General features: G+C 38.1%; 1 protein-coding gene across 2 annotated transcripts in view; it reads right to left on the reverse strand.

Annotated features, from left to right (window-relative positions):
• SLC2A13 (solute carrier family 2 member 13) overlaps window positions 1–24541 on the reverse strand; it is a 148128-nt gene that overhangs the window by 98882 nt on the left and 24705 nt on the right. For both annotated transcript variants that reach the window (XM_066318642.1, XM_066318641.1), the window contains exons 2-3: window positions 19469–19628; window positions 15439–15647 (exon numbers count right to left, since the gene is read on the reverse strand). In XM_066318642.1, coding sequence (XP_066174739.1) covers window positions 15439–15647; window positions 19469–19628 — 369 coding nt within the window. The remainder of the gene's footprint in view (window positions 1–15438; window positions 15648–19468; window positions 19629–24541) is intronic.

Below are 24541 nucleotides of genomic sequence, written 5' to 3' on the forward strand. Positions count from 1 at the left end.
AAATTGAACACTTCTCCTCAAATTCATTTGGTTCCAAAATACATGTAGGGAAAAGGCATATACAGGTTTTGCCGGTTAATTTTTCTGTACTGAAGTTAGGGAAGAAAAGAACCTAAGTTTATCATCAGGGCAGAAGAGTGCAAGGTTATTAAATCTACATTAAAAAAAAAACCCTCTCAGTTGAATTTGAAAACCACTTTCAGCTGATAAGAAAAAAAATATTAAAAAGCATATTAGAAGACCTTAATTAAAAATATTTTTGTGATGTCATGTCTCTTAACAAATTCTTATAAATTGCAGTCCAGTAAAACGCATCTACAGCTATGAAAGACCCATGAAGGTTTTTCAGAATTCATGTTTTTAATGTATCTGCCTGCAACTGAACAGAGAATATCTTGGCCTCCATCAGCCACATTTGGGAGGACTTGTCAAAGACAGAGCTATACAGACCAGATGATATTTTTTGTTTTGAGCCAGGCTCTCACAGCACAACAGACCTGACTGCAGATAGTGGGGAATGTTTCCTGGATCAGAATAGAACACTAAACTCTGCATAACATCTCAAATTTGTACAATACAGACAATCTGCCTTGAAATAACTAAATAACCAAAGAATAAATTCCATCTCCTCTGTAATGCTGCTGGGTTACACTACAGCTCCATTCAAATATAGAATAAATGAAGCTATATTTAAAAATGTGTCTTTCTGTTTATTTCCAGGATTTACATCTGATACTGCATGTCAACATATTATCATGACGCAGCCTTGAGTACATACATTATTTCTAGGCTTACAAAATCATTCATCAACCATAATCTGGTGCCTTTATTCACAGATTTATATAATATAAAACTGGCTGGTTTTCCGTGATAAAGCATTAAACACCAACAGCTTCTTGGGCTCCCAGCAGCTCAGATATCTAAAGCCCTTTCCTTATGTCTTGATTGTTCCTGCTGGACAGGAACTGGAGCACAAATCCATTATCCCAGTACCACAGGCAGCAATCAGGTGGCACATACCCTAGGTGTTTTCAAGATATTTCATCTGTTGTATTTGAATAGTTAACACTAATTATTTGAATGATCAAGGACAGCCATGTGAGCACCCACTGTGATGAGGAAAATCAGTGTGTACCTCGTAGATAATACCACAATCTCTGCAAATTTAGGTTGATATTTTTTGCACAAAATATTCTCAGGCTATAATTTTAAGAAAATCTTCACTGTTGTTGCAAAAGAAGACATTATGAAATCTGACATAATAGCAACTGAAATATCCAGTTTCAACTTTGGACTAATACCACATGTTCCCATCCTGCTAAATGAATTTGAGTTCCTATGAAGATCTGTCAGGGTATGGCATAGAAAATCAAAACGTATGAGTGACCAAAAAGATACCACTTATTTTTTTCTGTATGCACACTATGCTTTAATAAGGATAAATTTTGGCTGCAAAATAGAATCATTAATATATTAATTAGGCTGCCCATACTCCTTCTTGAAAAGACAAAATTCCACAGATATTGAATCTTGAGTCTTCTGTAGTGTAGCCTGTGGATTTGAGGAAGATTTGGAGCACAGAAAAAGCAAACAGCTCGAATGATTATGTAGGACAGATAGGGCAGGATGATTAATTTGAGGCGACTCACTCATGAATAGGTAGTATTTGGGTATTCTATAATGGATTGTTCCAACAATGTGCTTCAATGGATGTGAAGCTCTGAACTGTCTAATCTAGAATGAAATGGTGTCTCCATTGTTTTCCTCAACTCTAATTAGAGTAGGATAAACACTCCTCATTGTGTTCTACCCTATTTCTTTGCAACCTGCTATCACCTACTCACCCCATCAATCTGGTGTTCTTTGGTAAATACTGCTTTAATTCATCTTCTGATAAAAAAACTCTCATGTCTCTTGTCTCGTGAGTACTACTAAAAATAATCATCATTTCATAAGCATTAAAATCTAAAGTCTGGACAAATTATGGAAGATGCAAAGGTAGTAAGTATCACCATTTAAATATATTTAATAAAATCTCCTTGATAAAAGACTTGCATATATGCAGATTTTATATACATCTTTGCCATGCACCATGAGAAGAAAAAGGAAATTTTAAAGGAGGGGAAAAAATATACATCAGAAAGAGCTTATAATTGAAAAATTTTAAAAATTAAGCATGGGGAAAATAGATGTATTTTTCTTTAATAAAAACCTTGGAAATTTTTTTTGGCTATGAAATGTACTATTCTGCAACTGCCACCTTTATTTTAGACCAGCAACAGTCAGAACCACCTACATTTTAAATTTGCTTTTATTGCCATAGAAACGTATATTTGCTTTAACTAAAAAGGAAGTCTTCTGGCTCAATCACCTACTGTCTATATCATACACCACAGAAGATATAATTTATTCATTTACACATCCATACTTGCATACTTTTAGCATAAGTTACATCCACCTCAGCTACTACGAAAAATAACATGTGGTTTGTGTTAGATAAGATAGCTATAGAACATTTATATTAAAATTATTTACTTCAATCTACTCTACATAAACTCAAAAGGACAGAATTACTTAAAAATATTTATGTTCTTAAATCAATCCAACTTCAAGTATACTTTTGCTGACTTCAATAGCAATCTAATGTTCAGAGCAATCATGCACCATTTCATTAAATAATTGTAATCAAACCTTTCCATCTTCAACAAGAGATGGGAAACAGCCCAAAACACATAGAAGAAAATGGAGTTTTTTGTTTTCTTTAAAGCCACTGACACCAAGAAGAATGCACACCGAAAAGGAAAGACATTCGGTGCTAATAAAACCCCAAATATTTTCATGCAGTTTTAGTACCAAAAGAAGGATCTAAACTATTTCTGAAAAGTCCTAAAGTGCTGTTCTACAAGGCAAAGATTCCTGAAGTCCTGACAGCCCTCAGCTCACATGGGTTTGGGGCACACACACACACCAGTACCAGCACTGGGTTCCCACCAGCCCCTGCCCACCTCTGCAAAACTGCCAAGAGAACAAGGCAAATGTGTGTTACAGTAAGATTCTTGGTTTGTAACCCACTACAATAAAATTGAAATGGGAAAAGCAGTCATTTCACCAGGAAAGGCAAACATGCAGCATGTCCAACTGAACATATTTCAGCTGTTACATGCAACACAACAACTTGAGCTCTCAGCAATTCTTAGCAATTCTACAATCTCCTTGCAACAAAAGTAGGGGAAAGTAACAGTATGTATGTAAGGTTTACCAATGCTGAATTTTGGCCTGAAGTCCCCTCTTTAAGGAAGGAATTGAATTCTCACAAGGTGTGGCTGGGAAAACAATTTTCAAGTTCCCTCAACATTATGTCACAGAACAATTCTAAATATAATTCACAATATTGGAAAAAAAAATCATTCATAAATCATCAGGGCTGCTTACTTTGACTAGATGACATTTTCCATATGACTTTTGGTAAATATTTTAATATATCCATAGATATTAAATTGTACGGGCTTAGAAAACATTATTTCTTCTTAAACAAAAATACTCAACAAAATGTTCAAAACCACCACTATCCATAAATGCAGTATTAACCTCTGACTATTCTAACTATTCAAAGGAAAAAACCATGCACAAACTGACCACTACAGGAACAGTGGAGTGATCCTCTCCTCATAGGAAAAAGACATTTAACAGAATTGTGGTTTCCTGAGAGGGCAAAAAAAAGTGCTAAGAAATGATCAGTGGTTTTTGACGAAGGAATTGTTGATGGTAGGGGTAGGATTTTTGTTGCAGAGAAGCTGGTTTGGTTTTATTCAAGAAAACGGAAGCCTGAAAGGGACCCATCATACCATTTTTTTTTAAATTTTCTGTAATTGTTTTCTCAATTGTTAACTGAGCTAATCAGAGCTTTGTTTGTGCAGGTATTTCTAGAACACAACTGAAATATTATTAAATGTTTGTGAAAGCCACAATTTCTAAAGGATCCACAGAAAAAGTGGCAGGGAAGAAGTCTAAATTAATTAGAAAAATTATTCATTGTGAATTATTCATGCAGCATTAGATATCTTGTGCACACACACATGCTTCAACCATATAAACCTTCTCAAATCTAGAGGGATATTTTCCAGGAGACTTCCCCCAAAAAAGGAGTAAGCCCCAAGACACATTCAGTCAGATTAGAAAGGAAGAGGCTGTGCTCACCCTTTCTGTTGTGGAGTGAAATAACACAAAGTAAAAGCTCTTTGCTAGCAATTTGGCTCAATAGCAAGGCTGGCACCCTACAGTTGCTGACCATCACAACGGCTTGGTGGATACTACTAAAAAAACCCCAAACAAACGACACACGACCAAAAATGAAAGCAGAATTCTAACTTTTTCTTGTCCAAAAAATTATGGATAAAACAGAAGTCTGAACCAGTTCACTATTTGTAAAAACTACAGTCAAACTGAATTACTGTAAAGAAACAAGCTGTTTCTTATCTCCTTGATGAAAGCACTACGCCTAAATACATTTTCTAGTTAAATATCCAACATGGAAGTACCACATGATTTTTCATTTTTTTTCCAATGGAAGAATCCCAAAAATTTGCTTTCTTAACTTAGGGAAAGCTCAAAATTATTTGTGTAAAGGAGTATATACAGTTTGGAAATCCCAGCAGCAACATACACAGCAACAAACATTAAAGCTTTTGTTTGGGGTTTTTTTTCCCAAATCCATCTTCAGTCAATCAAAACACAATCCACATATGGCAGCATGCCAATTATGGTAGATATCACACTGGTTGACCAAATATTTAGATTTAATATAAGATTTACCAAATATTCAGTGTTATAAAAAGTATGTAGTTGTTAGCTTTCACTATTACATATTAGCTTTTGCAAATTACAATTAATCACAACAATTTTGATGTAGTACAGTTTGTAATCACTTTTAACTGTTTTTGATATAGTATAATTTATCAGCTTTTGTGGCCAATGTCCTGGCCATATGTAGCTTATATATATATTAGTGTGATAAACATATATTATAGTTTTATATATTATTTTACATATTAAGCTTTTGCAAAGTATTAAAATAGAGATTGTGTGTTGTGCATTGTAATGTTAACTTTTGCAGAATGTTTTTATTTTTGTAACTGACAATAATGGGGGTAACTCAGGTAAGTTTGTGGAAATAGCTAAAACCATCTGTATGATTAGATAACGGTGAAGGAACCACACAGCTAATATCAAAGGAAAGAGGACACATTAAATATCAAATGTGAAGAGAACTCCTGCCACTGAGCCTCTGATTATCAATAACTCCCTGTTTGTCATTGTGAGAAAATGGCATCTACATTGTGAGGAAATGACATAGATGACTCCCCAAAATCAAATCTACACTACTGCACGACAGGTCAGGGGCTGAACCAAGCTAAAGAATTCCTGGAACACATTAAAGAACTCTACGGATTTTTTGCATACCTATCAACTTCATGAATATGCATTTGATCAATGCAATGAAAAATTATATAAGAGTTGTTATAGTAAAATAACAACAGGGATTGGGGTGCATCTAGCTATGACTTTGTACCCAGCCTTGTAAAAGATCCTTTTTATCATTTATTAAGCTTTTAAAAGAGTGAATCTTGTTTCTCACAAGTGCATGAATACTTTAGATTAACTATCAGGCCATGTGCAAGGACAGCTGTTTATTTTGAACCAAATTCTTCAGGTTCACTAGAAGAACAAAGTGTCTGGAAAGCAGGAGAGAGAGAAAAAACCCCAAACACCCAATGCTGTCATTTAAAAGAAAAGTGAAAAGATGAAAATGGAGAAAAAACAGGCAGATAATACCTTGGTGAAGGTCTCCAGAAAGAACAAAGCTTTATTATATTGGAGGAGCAGACCATGGCCTTATGTAAGTGCAAACACTGTTTATTACGCTTTTTCCTCTCTAATGGTTTCTTCCTATTAACAAAATACTTCAGTTTAAGCAGTCTGTATAAACACTGTGTTCACCTGACCACTGAATTGAAGAAGAATTACTGCTGTTACAGAATTATTAACATCTGCTAGATGGACCAAGCCCCACCCTTGTGTGAAGCCTGTCACACAAAAGGCTGCAGAAGAAGAGTAAGCCCTGCACTTACATGGGTCACATAAAACTGCAGAACAACATTATTTTTAAAAATATATGTTTTTTTTAATTTTAATGATTATACTGAAAAAGCTAAAGTGGGACCAAATAGATAAAGACTGTCCAGCTACCTGTCTGCAGCATTAACATATAAATATTGTTATTAAAAATCCTTAAATCTATTTTAGAGTTTCTTCACAAAGTCTGAAAGCAAAGAAGCAGCAAGATTATCTCCAAATTTTGCCACAGAACCTGCTCTAAGAGCTATGGCTCAAAGAACATAGTACAAAGCTTAGCAAAGTGTTAAAAACATTCCTCAGCAGTCTATAAAAAATTTCCTCCTATACCCACGAACATTTTCACACAACACTGTACATTTTGTCTGAATCCCTGTTTCATGTAAACAGGAGGCTCAAGCAGGAGCATTCGACTTAGAATTGTGTATTCAGTGCAGATGCTAGATTCAGCAGAGAAATTATGAAGAACCAGGCCTTTTTTCCCCCCTCCTTTTCTAATTAACTGAGCTCTTGAATACCATTAGCAGCTCTAGAGGCACCGTGATTTTATTACTCCTTAAGTAAGATACACATAAATAGAAAAAAGTAGATCTACAATTTCAGATGAGAAACAAGTACATTAGCGTAAGTATGGCAGAAAAAAATCAAGCCCAAAACACAAATGTGTTGTGAAGGCAGTGTGTGCCCACCTCTCCTACAGGAGTACACAGGGAATTCAAACCAGTTTCCCATTTCTAACACAACCAATCTACCACAATGCTGCCATCCCAGTTCACACCCAAGATGCCCTCCAGCACACTGGCAGACTCTTTTTACTTCTTTTCTGTTTCTTTTACTATTACTCATGTTATACACATCCACTTCTCCTTCTGTTGAACAAGAGTACTCCCCCTTAAGCCAAAGTTCAATTTTGCAGAAGTATTTTGTCTAGCTTTCCCAAAATCTCATCATATACCACCACACTATTTTGGGGGTTTTTCCCTGACTGAGAAGGCACTATGTAAATGTAACGAATGTTGTTTAAAGTTTATGCTATTATACAGAGGACTTTTGATAACAGGCCAAGTTATACAACTAAGCACTACCTATAGAAAATCCAAGAAATGTGTCTAGCTTACCACTTTCCACCACTGAACTGAGCTCTGAGAAGATACGGAAATTGAGGACAGAAGCCATTAGTTTCTAGCAACTGATCTAGGTCAAGTCAGTTGGAATAACTTGTTCAAGTCCAAAAACCAAAGAAGAAAAGATATATAGATATTTTCTATAAATTTAAATTTCTCTAGCTATCCCTAACAGACACAAACATGAAACAGAGATAATTATAACACTTGAGTGCCAGCCAAAAATTTCTAATTTTGGCTGCTCATATTAGGAAAGAAAAATAAACTATTCCATTTTAAATTGTCAAAGGGGCAGGGGGAGGAAGCATAGGGATTTGTTTGTTTTTGTAGCACAAGTTACAAATTCCTATTCCCTTGGACTTGACTGAAACACACTATCCTTATTCACAGCCTCTTTTTTAGACAGTTTTTGATTTAGAAGAACCACGTTCTCTGATAAAAGGATGTTAATCAGTAGTCTTGTTCTTCCAACATTTTTTTCACTCTGAAATCTATTTTTGCACTGCACAGATGTTACACCTGTTTAATAATATGTGTTTAGTAACAGGTATTACTAAACAAAGCATGGGGAGCAGATGAATGTTCAGTGATGCATCCCAATACTGTTTCCAGACATCCAGTCCCACAATCAAGCTTAGAAGAAGAGCAGCAGTTCTAAACTATTCAAACATCAGCAAATTCAGGTTCAATCTGTGAATAACATCATTTGGCTTAAAGCAAATTCATTATGCTCAAATCTATTGTTGATCTGATAAGAGATGAAGTATTTTTATTTTCCAGACTTCTAGCTTGAGTTTTCTGCAGACTTTAGAAGCTGTGACCTAACAAAATGCTTATTACCATTGTAAATAAAAAACTAAGTGTACTTCCAGAAATTTTACAGTGGACCTAAAGTAGGGCAAAGAAACAAAACAAAACCTGAAAATGTTTCACTGCCTTTCAGTGCTTCCCTATACCTAGGGGAAGTTTCACCAAGTTTTAATTTTCCTGCCCTTTAGGACTCCCACACATGAAATCTCTCTGGAATTCAGGTAAAGTAGAGCTTGTTTCAAAACACACAACTGATCTGTGATTTTCAGACTGGCCATTAACCACTATTAACCACCATAAATGCTCACTTTATGCCAGTACATCAAATACCAAGGTGAAAGATTAAGGGATTGGTTTCGGTTATAAGCCACGGAAGCAAGGTTAACTTGAAGCACCCTGCCAGGTAAACACCCTAACAGCAGGATTCTTCAAGTATAATCAGAGCTCGAAGATACCAGAATCAACCTATTATTTTTAAAATATAGCAGTCACAAAGTCTTTTGTACAAGACAAAAAGCAACTATGTTTTTTATAAATTACATGTCTGAAATTTGTATTTGCAAGAATAACTTAGTTGTTTAAAAGACTTTAAGGCTGAAAGGGAACCAAAAATCTTATCTCTATTAATTATTTCATACAGTAATTCATACTTTCAATATTCCTTGCCAAGCTGTGTAGAAGGTTTTTTTCCTTGTTATCTGATTGTAAACTAAATATAGTTAGCATACTTTCTCAAGATCAAATGTCTCCATGTTCTATTTGCCTGCATTGTATGAATTTTAATCATCCAGGAGTGCTTTTTTTAATTGGCTCAACTCCAAACAAATTCCAATGGAGCCATATACAGAAAGAATTTTTGTTCTTAAGGAAAAATAGTAATACTTCTATTTATAAAATGGTTAAAGTAAAAGAATGATACCAAGCCATTCTGTTCAGGTACCTCTTACATCAGCCAAGTGTCCCACAAAAACTAAAGACAAAATCCATTTGGAACTGACCCAGGCATTTGGTTTGCCCAGAAGCAAAAATTTCAGGCTGACATGACTACCACCCATATTGTATGGGGGATTTCTTCAAATCCTTAACCCAGACCCTTTGTTTCCTCTTGTCCCCAAGTCTTTCATCTGATTTCATGGTTACAGGTAATAAAAAAGTCACTGATTATCATAAAGGAACAATTAGCTTCAAACAAAGATTTCAGTGCCTGGAAGTGGAATTATTCAGAGTTCTGCACAGTCCTACCAGAGCATCACAGTATTACCACATTTTATAAGTAAGATTTCAGCTGATGCCCAATAACAAGCATGACTATCTCTTTTTGAACATCAAGCATGCTGGGCAATGGCCTTGGGATAAAAAGGCCCAGAAGCAAGAGGAGAATTATGAATAAGAATGAAAACACTGCAAGCTTCTAAGTATGTCCCTAGAAAGATCAAATGGTTCCAGCCAAATATCAAATGGTTCCAGCCAAAGCCACAGCCAGGAATATTAACGAGTTAAAATATTACTTAAGAAGAAAAGGTGCAAGAAATAGAAATACTGGAATCAGGAAAGACTAAGGGTCCAGATCTCCTGCCTCATAATGTCATATTTCAACTCTCAGTTATATGGATAAAATTACAAGCTGAAACCTAACAGCAATGGAGTGGTTTTACCTTTCTGTCATAACACATTCACCTCCAACAGGGAAATACAAAACGTTAAAAAGGAGACTGACTCACTGCTGAAATAGGAAATACAGAAGAAAAACCGTTGAGTCAAGCCTACAAGACTGAAAGAGTGGCATAGTTTTTGGTGTCACAAAAAAAGCTCGGCTATTACAAAAGTGCATTAAAATAATGAAAACACAAGGAAATGTCTAATGTAGAAGCAGTGCCTATTATGTAACATTCTGGTACAGACACAGAATGGAAGGCTGAACAATATTACAATGTCACGATCATCCTAAATGTCTCACTGGATTTCACAGAAGCAGCATGGTTCCATGTACCTCTGAGCCCCAGTAGTTTGACGTGGCAAAATCAGTAAGTGTAACATGTGCAAAGAAGACATCTGCATGACCAGAGGCTGACACATGTACATGGATAACAACAGATAACAAAAGGCAAAGGTCCACATGCACAGCAGATAAGATCAAGGATCTCAACTGTAATTCACAGGTTAGAAAAATGTGGGAGAAATAAGGCTGGGGGAGATTACACAGCTCTCCTAATTACAATTCACAGTTACACGTCCTTCGTCTACACAAAAATAAATGTCTAGTCTTAATGCAAATGACATTCATTTTATCAAGATACTAAGTTAGTACTAAACGCATCACTTCTGATTTTGCGTGAAATACCATCCATCCTGGCACATTACAGCTGAGCACAGCTACATGCAGGGGTGTGAGGAAAAGCCATGCAGTTGGCAGACACCTTCCCCTCAGAAATACAGTACAAACTGATACTTTTCTACAATCTGCATTGAAAATTGTACTACTGTCCAGCACATGGAAAATTAACAATCTATTTAAAATGTCTCAACTGGATGCTATAATGATTTCTTCCCAGTCAGAAGTGACTACTATACTGGTAGCCAGTAAAACTTTTACAAAAGGTCAGCTAGACAGCTTTATTTTTATGCACAAACCACCACATTAAGTTCACTTCCAAGTGTTTGCTCTAAAATTGACATTAAAAAACCCACACTTCACTTTGCTAAGGAGAACAAGCTACTTCATCTATACCCACAGCCTGACAAATCTGCTGCCTTCTACGATGGGGTTCCAGCTGTGGTGGATATGGGAAGGGTAACAACACCCAAACTTGTGTTAAGCATTTGAAGCTATCCTGCATGATACCCTTATCTAAACCTAGAGAGACTTGGATTTGATGGCTAGACCACTCAGTGGATAAAAAATTGGCAGGATGGTCACACTCAAACACTTGTGGTCAATAGCTCAATGTCCAAGTGGAGAAGTGACAAGTGATAATTCTCAGGGGTGAGTATGGTGACAGCCTTGACAGTGACACGGACAGTGGCATCAAGTAAACCCTCAGCAAGCCTGCCAACAACAGCAAGCTGTGTGGTGCAGCTGACATGCTGGAGGAAGGGGATATTATCCAGAGGGATCCTAACAGGCTTGACAGGTGGGTGTGTGAGAACCTCATGAAGTTCAACAAGGCCAAGTGAAAGGTGCTGCAGCAGGGTCACAGCAATCTCAAGCACAAAGACAGGGTGGAGAATGGACTGAAAGCAGCCCTTGGGGAGAAGGACCTGAGGGTGCTGGTGGACAAAAAGCTGGACATGAACCAACAGTGTGTGCCAGCATCTCAGAACGCCAACCACATCTTGGGCTGCATCAAAGAGATGTGACAAGCAGGTCAAAGGAGGTGATTCTTCCCATCTACTCTGCTCTCATGAGACCCCACCTGGAGCACTGCAGCCAGCCCTGGGGCTCCCAGCACAAAATAGATGTGGGTATGGAATGAATCCACAGAGTAAGTTTACCATACTGCTGGCTCTCCTCTCCTACAAACACAGACTGAGAGAACTGGACCTGTGCAGCCTGGAGAAGAGAAAGCTCTGGAAAACTCTTAGAGCAGCCTTTCAATATTTTGGGGGGATTGAGAAGAAGGCTGGAGAGAGACATTTTAGAAGGATATGTGAGTACAAGATAAGGGGAATGGCCCTGAGGTGAAGGATCAGGTATTAACGGGAAATTCTTTACTGTGGGGGTGTTCAGGCACTGGATCAGGCTGCACAGAGAGGTTTTGGATTTCCCATCCCTGAAGGTGTTCAAGATCAGGCTGGATGAGGCTTTGAGTAGAAGGTTTCCTGCTCTTGGCAGGGGTATTGGAATTAGATGATCTTTATGGGCCTTTCCAGCCCTAACCATTCCAAGATTCTTTGATTCTGCAATTAAGCCCCAGTGTTTACCTGCACTGACATAATTTGATTGTCTATTTTTAACTAAGGTGCACTACAGAACCTCTGCCTTAACAGTACTAAAAACACTCATTCAACAGCAGTTTGAGTCCAACTTGTTTTGCTAGGAAGAGCTGTGCCAGAAGGCTCTCCCAGCAATGTCTCTGATCTTTCTCTCAACTGCAAACCCCTTCTGATCATCCTCTCCCTTTTCTCTCCATGAGGCTTCAGAACCTAAGCCAAGCACTGGGGAATCTGTGAGATCCACAGCACATTTGAGGGGGAAGGCCCCTCTGCACCTACAGACAACTCTTTGCTCAACTCTGGAGGAACATTCTTTTTTCTAAAATCTTCCTCATTCCAATTTTCCTATCAACATCCTGTTTTTGCATTACAGTATCTGAAAGCTGATGTTAACAGATGATGATTAGATGATGACCAAGATTTGACTTGTCTTGCAATATTACTGCAGAATGCAATGCCCTCCCCTCCACTTCTCAAAATGCAAGGTCACCAAATTGCGTGACCAGAAGTCATGCTGCAAGTACATAACAGCACGCAAAAGCAGTATCCATGACTGCCAGAAAAAAAAATGTCATTTGCATAACCAGTCATGAGGAAAGTATTTGTCAAAAAGATACATTATTTTCCTGATGCCAATCTCAAAATGCTAAAATATAAGCTGCTTAGCAGTATCAGCAGCACTGATTTGATTGAATGTATTGGAAAGGATACAGAAATGTGACTCATTCACTGAACAGGTATCCCATAACTGCATAAGCAGAAGTTTGCTGCTGAAGGCATTTTGGTCATTTTGAAGACAGAAGCTGCTTGATGACCATGTGAAAAATGCAATTAAGTTCTCTAGTTTTACAACACACATTTAAACCAAACTTTAAAGTAGCCTAAACAATACAGACGGAATTTCCCTATGATTCACTCCTCCATTATGGGAACAGTTGATGAAACAGTTACAAAAGGCATTACAGTTCTTTAGTGTGCAATAGGAAAATGTGTTATGGCTACATTGTGTTACTCCCTTGCCCAGAAGGAGTCAAACACAGCCTTAGTTTCACTTTGAAAGTGATGCCTTAAGGAACTGGCAAAGATGTTTGTCTATCAGTCAGTGAAAAAGAACACCTGTCCTTTGTCAAAAGAGAAAAAGACAGGAAAGGAAAAGGCATTTGTACCTAAAAGTAAGCCAGATGATTTTCAATCTACAAAGTCATCTTTCCTTGAATGGCACATACACACACTGTCAGTTCAGGTTTAATAAAGTTTTTTTGTGAAACAGCCATGAGGTTCAAAATGTCTGATAGGAATCACAGTCATCTGTCATTGCTATTAACTAGCGTTTTAAAACACTGTCTGCCACATATGGAAATTATTAAAAAAGTTTTACATTATTATTGATTTAAAAAACCCGAACAAAAAATACCTCCACAACTAATATAACCATAGCAAAATAAAATGAAAGTTTTTGCAGATGCACATGTTTAATTGTCAATACTTGAAAACCTGCCAATGAAACCATGAACAGAAAGTTGCTTTTGAACTTTTGCACAGGCAAAATTCAATACCGAGGATCCAGACAACTCCTCAAGAAATGAAAGCAATTAGAATTTACCATCACCTGTAAATACCACCTGTAAGTCACAGAAAGGTAACAAAAGCAATGTATGCCTTAAGGCTGACACACAATGTACCTCTTTATAACAATGAAGATCTTGAGTTAAATGAGATGAACTACAAATATAATCAAAATCAAAATTGACCACAGCTGTCCAATGCCTGTCTGCTAAGCATTTATAACAAATGGGAAAGCATGAACTTGTAAATACTCTCATTTTTATAATACCCTCGGGTAACAACTCTGAAGCTGTAGATTACCTGAGGGCAAAACACTGATTGCCTGTTAGCAAGCTTTCTCCTAGGAATGAGATTGATTTAACTAAACTCCAGGAACATATTAAGTTTTCTGGGAAGTGTGTGGGGGAAACCAAGAGACCTGCATATCCTTGACAACAATGTCCTTGACTGTCAACACAATTAGTGTCCCAGTCCAAGTTACAAATATATAAAGGTCTGATTTAACAATAGAGTCAGTCCTACTGCACCTACAACACCCCATTGGATGCATAATTGTCAAAAAGCATCATGAAAAAAGATTTAAGAGCAACAAGCAAGGTCATACCCTATCACCCGGTGATGGAAAACAAGGGACTCAGCAGACCAAAGGCCTGCTCCTTTCAATTCCACAAAGTGTTAAACTCTAGTACTAGAGATTAAGTGGTTTTCCACAGAAGTGAATACCTGAATCCTGAATTAGAATGAGGACCCTAAGCACAGGACTCTTAAGCCCAAGCTGTTCTATGAATACCCACTTCATCTCTTTAACAAATTAGCTTTAATGAACTTGGTTTCCCAACCGCAAAGAACTGGGAATAAAAGGTATCCAAAGCCTCAAAAACATAATGTGAGGACAAAAAACTCCAGCCCTGCTTCACACTAGTGATGAATATTTTGAAAATCCTGCCACTATATGCAAAGTAACTTTTTCCAGACACATAATTATTTATTTTAAGGTTCAAGATCAAACTCAATAAGGCAGTGAGAATAAGTATTATCAGATGCTGAATCTCAATTTACACAGATGCAAAGTAACTTTTTCTTTCCATCAGCTCTGGGAAGTTACAGTATTTTCCTATCAATGACAACTCTTACTTAAGAGCCTTATTTGACATTCCCAGGTCAACACTTCTAGCAGGAAGCAAAGAAAAAAGTATGCAGAGTACAGAGAGTCAATCAAATGGTAATCTTGTTTTTTAAGTACACACATGAACACAAAGTTTTGAGCAAATATGGCATGAAGATTCAAAAAAGTGAAGAAAGGATTTTATTTAGGTGCCTTATTCTCTTGAGGACAGATCAAGAAGGACTTTCAGTTGCTTTTACAGAAAGTTGCTTTTACAGAAAAAGAATATCTGTAATACAGGCCTCATTTTTGTACATCTTTCCAAAGGCTTCTTGTCTAGAATGCAGTTTGCTGGAAGTGGCCTCTGGATAATTGAGGCATGTACAATGCCTTCTGACCTCTCTCGTGTCTGTTTGGCCTTTTCTACTAATGAAAGAAACCAAACTTTATTTTATTTATTTCAACTCTTGGAGATGGGTGTTCTTAAACTGATCAATTTTCTCAAATCAGTTTTCATGTAAGCATAGGTGTTATAAACAGAATCCTACACAGCTTTTTACTCTTCCCTCACTTAAGAAATCAGAACCTAATTTGAAAGTGCAGGATTGTAGAAATACCTTCATTTTTGAAGCTACCAGTACATTAAATACTTCAAAGGGCAAAACAGACAAGATAAAGCAAAGCATCAAGCTCCCACAGGCTACAACTTCCAACATGATTTTTATCTCCTCATTGATAGACAGAGTGGCCAACAAGTATTCCACATACCTGCTCCAACTTCTTTTTCCTCTTCTTCAATGTTGTTTTTGATACTGTCATACTCCTCATCAATTGCCTGGTTGCCACGCATTTGGGACAGGATTCTCCGTGCTCTCTGAGTCTGGCCTTTCTGGATGAGCCAGCGGGGACTTTCAGGAAGGAACAGGAATCCAAGAAACTGTATAACTGCTGGTACAGCTGACAGGCCCAGCATGTACCTGGAAATAAACAAGAAAATAGATATCTACTATCTGCCTATAAAAACACATTATGAGAAGATTTAGTTACAGCTGCTCAAACTGTATTTACAGATGAAATCTCCCACTCCTTGTATTCTTTCTCACTGTAAGTTAAGGGGGCAAGAATTATATTCTGCAGGTATTTTAGAAAACATGACCCTTTCCTTCATTTCCAGGAAATCTCAAGGACATGTTGACTATTCTGCCACCACTGATTCTAGTGCCACTGGTCCTGAGGACACTAAGTTAGATAAAATAAAAAATCTGAAATACTCCACTAGTTTGGAATATCAGTGACAATAATAAACAGAAAGTAAATGCATGGAGAAAACCAGGTACTGTTGGTAACAAAAATGACATTGAAATCCTGCTAATTGTTTCACTGACATATTACAAACAAACAAAACAAAAACCAAAATCAAACAAACAAAAACCAACCAACCAAAACAGCCAGAGAAAAATGCATAATTTCATCAGTAGTATATACACACAGACACATTTGCCAATTTTAAATTTGAAAATTTCTGACTATAAACACAAACACTGAAAAAAGTTAATTTCACAGCACAGCAATTTACACCAGACCCTTCAGAGTGGGCTTTTAAATCTTCAGTCAGATGCACTGTTAGGTTTTAAATCAAAACTGCATTTTAGATACCCAAGGGTTACTATTTACAGCATTAAGGCTAGTTCTCTACTCAGCAGAGAATTGCCACTGGTAAAAGTAGAGTTATGCTCCCAAGTATCAGCAGTGACACCTGTGACAACACCCAGGCAGGGTTATTTGCTCCATCCAAAGTGGGGAAAAAGGCTGTGGAAGACAAGTACACCACCAATTTTCATGGGTGACTCTGGTCTATACACATCACATTTTATATTTCATCAATAAAACAACAAAAGGATAAAAAAGAATTGCAGAACAATGTATAATTTTGTTCTGCTTTTTAAATCTGACCTTTTTCCATTTACACTTCACCCAGATCCTTTTCACTTTCATTAAAGACTTTTAACAGTGCTGGTGTCACCTGTACATTACTGCAATTATCACAGGTTTCACATCAGTGGGTATAACCATTAAAACACCCTCAGAAACTAGTCTCTCCTCATAAACAAATTCACACATTGACATCAGTCAGGAGATTAAGATTTGCTAATCTCTCCTCTAGCTCCTCTCTCCTTACCCCAGGATGCATGCTTTCACAGGTGATTCTGCAGCCTCTCACCTGGATCTTTTTATAAAGCATGCAGGAGATTGTTAAATGAGTAGGAAGGAGAGAAAAAACATTATTGAAAACCTTACGTCAGGGCAATGAACCAAATGTAGTTGTCAAGTCCCAAATGCATTTTGAGTGAAAACTTAAAAATACTTTTTTAGAGGCATTTGTGGATTTGAGAAAGAACAACATGGGCAGTACAACTGGCAGAAAACTGGAGAATGGTAAAAAGAATACCCAAAAGGCAATGCAAAGAGGATGGCGATCCCAGGACAATGTGCATGCAGACCAGTCTCCCACACTCAGCTGAGCTCTCAAGTTCTTCTTACAACCAGCCAAAATTTTCAAAGGTCATACAAGCAAAAGTTGTTGCAAAAAGAGCTCAGTGAGCAGGTCTCTTGTTTTTTGATAACACTTTAAAAACTCTATAGCTCACCATTAGTTAAAAAAGATAAGTATTAGTCAAAGAAAGAAAATAAATTCAAACCACAAAGTTTATGGAAGGCTTATTAGCTGAATAGTCTTCAGTCAATGTATCTAACAGTGTCACTAATACACTAATGTTCTCATTCCTCATTCACTAAGGCAGTCCTTCATTAATGGCCTCATTTATTCCTGTGCTTTTCCTGCTCCACAAGCATTTTGGTAGCTGTATACAAAATACACAGACCACTGAAGCTCACCAAATTGTAGATTTGGTATCTTTATTGTAGAGATATTTAGAAAGCCTTTTCTATTTCAAATAAAAAGCAAACTCACAGAGATTAAAAACAACTGCTTTTTTTATCCTGTCAAAGTGCATGCAAAAGTATGTTCCAATGCATATAAGTAAGCAGATTTAGTCCTTCAGACTCCTATTACTTAAATTTCTGCTCCTCCACTTAAATGTCACTTAAATGCAGCAGAGCCTCCAGAACTAAGCAGCTGGGTGCCTGCAATCATCTTAGGAGGCAAAATCAATCAAAGCTCCTGAAAGCTTGATTCATACCAGTTGGACTCTATTGGATTGTTTATCACAGGCAAGACAAGAAAGAAATGTACAGACAGTGCTTCCTCACTAAAGTTAGTTTCCAATCTGCAAACTTCTGGTCAAAGTTGAGTAAAAGGAGCAGGTCAGAAAGAAAATGTTTAGTTGAGAGAGAACTTCCATTACAAGTTCTAGAGTTGGTGTCATTTTCAGAGCAAGCCATTTTGATATAATCAATTTAGAGTAAAAGCAGGCAATTTTAGACATTTCATGCAGTGAGCCAGCTTTCAGAAATCCAATATAGTTCTTTCCTATACAGATTACAAGACTTTGTGTTTGAAGCCAGATGTCTAGCAGACCTGAAAAAATCCAGCATGAAATTTAATAAGTCTGCTGTAGCATTTCTCCTTCTCTGACATACTGCTGCAATACTATTAAGATGGCCTTAGCAGGGTTTATAAAGCTGGCCTGACATAAGGGTCATGTTAAATATTTGTTTTCTTTGGTTTATTTTAATTTAATATCCAGCATTTCCAAGAACAAACAGAGACAAGAAAAATTAAAGTTCCTTATTGTTTGTTGCAGCACTCCAGTGCTTAGCCATTCAGTTAGTAAGAGATACAATAATTGTCATAATGTTCCTTTTTATATGTAATGACTCAGGAGGAAACATTTGTGATTTCTCTCCATGCATTTGTTGGCCACTCCTTTCAGGTGACAGACCATCTGTACTCTTCCCTGCTCAGCCTTAGGCTGCAATAAACTAGCTGAGGACAGTACACTATCCTCAGTTAACAGCTCCAGCATTGCAGCTGAAGGTCCTGGACAACTCATCACTGAGGCAGTAGCCTGTTTCTTCACATAAAGTTTGACTTCACTCCATTCAATCCAGCAGAGCAGTATTTGGCACATACATAAAACAGCATTACTGCAAAAGTCACCCAGCAGGCACCAGCAGGCTGCAGAAACAATTGCTCTTCATTACTCAAAACACCATGCTGCACTTGGAAGACCAAGACTACAAATATAAGAGAAAGCCACAGACCAGGAATAACAATGGATCCCTAAGATGGGTCACACAACTGGAGCATGTGACATAGAAGAAGTTAAGAGAACTGAGTTTGTGCTGCCCAGAAAATAGATTTTTATTATTTTATAACCGAAGCTTTTAACTATAAATTTATGCTACAATATCCTTCAATTCTGGTAGATTACCACTGCTCAGTTTAAGAATACTCCAACTTCACCTCTATCTTGCACATACAGAATATTCCTTACTGGATATTTGCCTTTTGAAAAATCAGCATGTAATTATTCTAAATGCAAAAGGCAAACTACCTTCATAAACATCACAGCAATCATTCACACTTGTGATGCATATTTATTACTCTCCCACTTTAAAGTTTAGTAAAGCCAAAAAACCTGTGCTTACTGTGAAAATTAAGCTTAAGCAAAAGCAGTATGGATCTATTTCGGCAAGATTTATTTATTGGAGTTCCATTTTAGTATACAGGTTTACCACTTTCTGGGTAAATTCTGTTTTACCAACAAGAATAGTAATAGCTGTTAACCAAATCAGGACTACAGCAGCTTGCTTTTAGCAAGGAAGGCTCACAAACCTCCATCCATCCTTGGCGAGGTAGCTGAAGATTCCATCGACAACACTTGCGAAAAACTGCCCTCCGGTGATGAAGAGAGTGTTAATGGTGACTAATCTGCCTCGTAAGTGTGGTGGAGCCACTTCTGCGATGTACACTGGCACAGTCATGGATGCTACACCTACAAGAATGAATTCAGTTACAGTTATAAAATCAAAAGAGATACTACATAAAATAAATCATAAAATACTATTTTGGGTTTGGCCGAGACAGAGCGCGTTCTCTTCATAGTAGCTAGTATAGGGCTATGTTTTATATTTGTACTGGAAACAGTGTTGATTATTCAGGGGTATTTTCTTTACTCCTTACAGAGTCAAGGCCTGTTCTGCCTCTCACCCCACCCCACCCGTGAGGCTGGGGGCACACAAGTTGTGAGGGGACACAGCCACAACAGCTGATCCCAGCTGATCCAAGGGATATTCCAGACTACACGGCATCATGCTCAACATACAGAGCTAGGGGAAAAGGAGGAAAGGGGGGACATGCAAGTTGTGAGTCTGTCTTCCCCAACAGCTGTAACACACAATGAAGCTCTGCTCTCCTGTTCGCCCTTGGGAAGCGGTCAATGAATTCCTTGTTTTGCTTTGCTTGCGTGTATGGCTTTTGCCACACCTACCAAACTTTGTTCCAACCCACGAGTTTTCTCACTTTCACCCTTCCAATTCTCTCCTTCACCGCACCTGCAGGGAGTGAAACAGCAGCTACACAGGGCTGAGTTGCTGACCAAGGCTGGCCATGACAAGCGGTGACCCGAACTGAGCTGGCTTTGGTGACCAGTTACTCCCCAGAAAACATCATCTCTCCTGCCCTGAGTGACCACCCTAACAGATGGAGCCCAAAGTCACGGACTAAAGGAACTCAGCGGACATTTATGGACACCTCACAGACATTTCACAGGGGCAGTCCATAGACTGTGAGAATGATATTTGTGTATTATATCAAAGAATGGCAAGGGGGTTCACGGGTAACAAGAATGCAACGCATCTAGATGGAGTAAGAGGTGGAGAATGTGCTGGTTTCAGCTGCAACAGAGTTCTTACTCTTCATAGCAGCCAGTACAGGCTATATTTTGGATTCAAATTTAGGACTTGGTGTTCACAAAATTAACTCTATTCAAGGCAAAATCTGCACACACTTAAATGGAATAAGCTGGACAAATTTGATTTCTGGCTTTGAAAGGATGAAAACAATGAAAATGCAACTAATGAACTCTAGAAGCATGCCCAAAGCAAATGGTTGCTAGCAGCTGTATTGGAATTTCAAGGTTTGATGTAATGATACAAAGAATAACTTTCTTCAATTCACATTGCATGTACACTGAAATTAAATAAAAGGACAGATATAACTAGAGTTTTGAAAGAAAGAGATGCTGTGATCCAAGTAAGCACACATATGTCAAAGTGACTAACTGAAGACATCCAGTGTTCACAAAATTCTCTTTAAAAAGAACTTAAGCATGGCTTCCATAGCCAAAACCAAAAACAAGGTCATGAATTACTATCATCATCATCATCATTATTATTGTGTAATTTCATTACTTTTATAGAACAAATTGTTACTTAATTTGATTTAAAATATTCCTTTTTCTGTTTCAAGTACAGGTTGGCTGGGCCCTGAGCAGTCTGATCCAGCCAGTGGCCTACCTGCCCATGCAGCGGGATTGGAACTGGATGATCTTTAAGGTTCCTTCCAATCTAAACCATTCTATGATTCAATGCAAAAAACCCCTATCACCATAAGGACTAAACCCCTATCACAAGGACTAATGCTAAACCACAGCTGCTTTTTATTCTGTCTCAACAATGGTAGCATTTCCTACTATGTGACAAGTCATCTGTGCAAAAGACAGAAACATCCACAAGGAACCCAAAAAAACTGTAAAAACAGAGTTCAACAGTGTATGACGAGCACACCTGGGTGCAGCACACGCTTGGGTAGTCCAAATCCCTATTTCCTCACAAGAATCAAAACTGATAATAAACAGTTATTCCTTCTGTAGTTAAAACTGGAAATACATTGGCAGCAGCCACCCAAAAACATTTAGACTGAAGCCAGCTAAGATACAACTTGAGCACAGCCAAGCACCAGCAGACACAATATATCTTCCAGCCTGCGGCAGCTCCACCAGCTCCATACAGACAGCCCCACATCGGCACGGGCCAGTGCCACAGCCCCAGCAAGAAATGGGTCACCTAAAAGCATGCACAAGCTCCTGACACACAGCTGTGGTTCCTGGCTTGTGTCACTCCAGAAGGGCTTCATCATGGGATGGCAGAGCCCTCGGCTAACGCCCCACTGCCTGGCTGACTCACCAAACTAAGAGCACAAAAGCATCTTTAGCAACAAGATTAGCCTGACAGGACTGCTGGGAGCCTCCAAAAGCTCGAGCAAGGAATACAGATTGTTTAATAATAAAATGGCATGAGAAGTTGCTTTGTTGCAATAGGTAAACACTCACAGCAGCCTCTCAGCATGATAACCCAGCTCCCAGCAGAGCCTCCCAGGACATGCCAATGCCTCCTCCTCTTATCGACTGAGCAACTGGCACAGAATAAAAAACCCAAATACAAATGTCAGGGGGGAAAAAAGGAGCATTAAAAATTTATTCAACCAATTTTCAAAGCCAACCAGAATGCACCGTGGAAAGAAGCATTCAAAGAGTACTTTGTGTATTTGACAGAGAAGTGAATTTTCAAACCCAGCCCATCATTAAGGGTGTTTGTGTCCCATATTTCACATCCGTATTTGAAATAATGACTATTAAAGTGACAGAGACTGCACATATATAACAGAAAATCCTTTTTGGGAAAGTACAGGTGTGTCCACTTGCTGCAAACAAAAGCCACTGAGGACCCATGTGAGACAGCAGCTGCCACTGGAGCAGAGGGGCAGATCCCTACAGCAGTGGGAGCCCTGGCCTAATGAGGCTGGGTCTTCCTGCTCCCCCAGCCACCCCTCTGCCTCGGGCATGTCACCTCTAATGCCCGTGGCTTGTTCCCCCACTGCACTGTGGCATCTTCCCATAGGCTCCTTGGGACTATATTTCAAGATGCACCTTTGTCATACATAATCATGTAGTGAAGCTAATTTGAGAAGTAAAGATGGCAACATGTGTGGTTTTTACAAGAAAGCAGTCAGAAAGATGTGCACAACCAAAACCAATACATGCTCTGTAAAAAAGCTACCTTTTACCCCCTTTCAATTCTTAATGAAGACTGATTCCACACAGAACCTGCAGAGGAATCTTGTTCAAAGCATTCCAGCCAAAATGCTTCTCAGGCATCCAGAAAGCAGAACCACACCATTGTCCAGACCAGACACTCTCTGGTTCAGATGTTCAGAGCACACCATCAGCCCTGAGACACTGCCAGAACCACTGGTAGCCACAGCTATCACACTTGCCTCTTACAGGTGAACCCAAAACCTGTCGCATAACATAGGGCTGGTATGAAAGCTAACATGTGTTGGTAGAAAGTCTTAAACAAGAGGAGTCATGACAACAGATTGTTTCTGCTGCATTCTTCTCACAACTTGATGATTACAGGAATTAACAGAGGAAAGGAAGCTTGCATACCCCAACAATCCTATCACAAGCTAGTCAGTGATACCAGCTATTCAAGCATTAATACAGTAGTTGAAATTATTTATTATGAAACCTACAATAAATAGCACAATTTTTTAGGGAAATCTAAGGATTTAGAGTATTAGTTCAAAATCACACAGAATTGCTTAGATTGCAAGAAAGATTTGAAGATGATCTAGTCTAACCTGTTGTTCAATCAGGGGCCAGAGGCTGCCCAGAACCATGCTCAGTTAGGCCTTGACCATCTCAACATGTGGATCTCCAAACAAAATCACTCTGTCATTCTGCAGCTTCCATGGCAGCTTTCTTGCCCTGAGAAAGATGTTCACAATGTTGCTGTCTAAAATAGCCTTTCTGGATTTCTATTCAGACCTTACTCCCTCTACCGTGTGTCCCAAAACCTACAGGTTTCAAAATATTCAAGTAAAAATCTCAATTCAGAAGGCACACTTGTTACATATTTTCAACTAACATTTCAATATCAAAATTCAATATGCTTTGCTACTCTGAGTCTGAAAGAGTGCAGCAGGAGGTATCAGGGAACAGGAGGAGGCAATTAAGAAAGCCTTGCTAGTTTATCTGACTGCCATGCAGCAAGCCTTCATACACAAAAGCAAAGTTCTTCTTGAAAAAAAAAACCCCAAGAGTGAAAAAACAGCTATTCTGAAACCGATCAAAAGAAGAGAAAAAAATCATAGGACTTTAAAGAAATAATGTTTCAGATTCTCAAGTGTTATTTATATTACTCATTTGCTTTTAGTTGCCTTAGAATGCATGGATGTTCTCAATACTTACCTCCTCTGATTTCCATATAAGACACACTAGCACAGAGGAGAGTAAGTTCTCCTAAAAAGACATAGTCAGAAGCAAGGCATTAAGTACAACTCAAGTATAAAAAACTCTAAAATACATAACCAGTATCTGTTATGCAATTATTTTAATAGCCAGATATTAGAGAAATTTGAAAACAAAGAACAGCTTTCCTGCAAAATAAATATAGCTGCAATGGAACCTTGCCTCAATCCTTCATAAGACATGCTTTCATTCACACGACATTTTCTAATATGCTCTCACTGTTAAATTGCTCACACCAAATAAAAGATTCTTGCTGCAGGCAAGTATATTACTACCTAACTAACAGAGCTGATAAGTGACAAGACATGAGAAAAAGAAAATGAAAACAATTAACTGGAAATCTGTCAGAGAAGGCTGGAGCTCTACATTGTGCACCACAGCTATGAAATACGAGAAAAGAGAGCAGGGAAGTCCAGTCTTTATCCACTTGAGTAACCAAGGCATGAACTTTCTGTCCTCATTAAAGGATAAAGCTTAGAAAAAACATAACAGAAGGTTCATTAAATTTCAACCAGAAGATCATCTAATTATTATACGGGATGCATCAGATGACACAGTGGGCTGAAATCATCATATTAAATATTTTTTCACTCCTA

This window comes from Sylvia atricapilla, chromosome 5 (genome assembly GCF_009819655.1).
Source record: "Sylvia atricapilla isolate bSylAtr1 chromosome 5, bSylAtr1.pri, whole genome shotgun sequence".
NCBI classification, from domain to species: Eukaryota; Metazoa; Chordata; class Aves; order Passeriformes; family Sylviidae; genus Sylvia; species Sylvia atricapilla.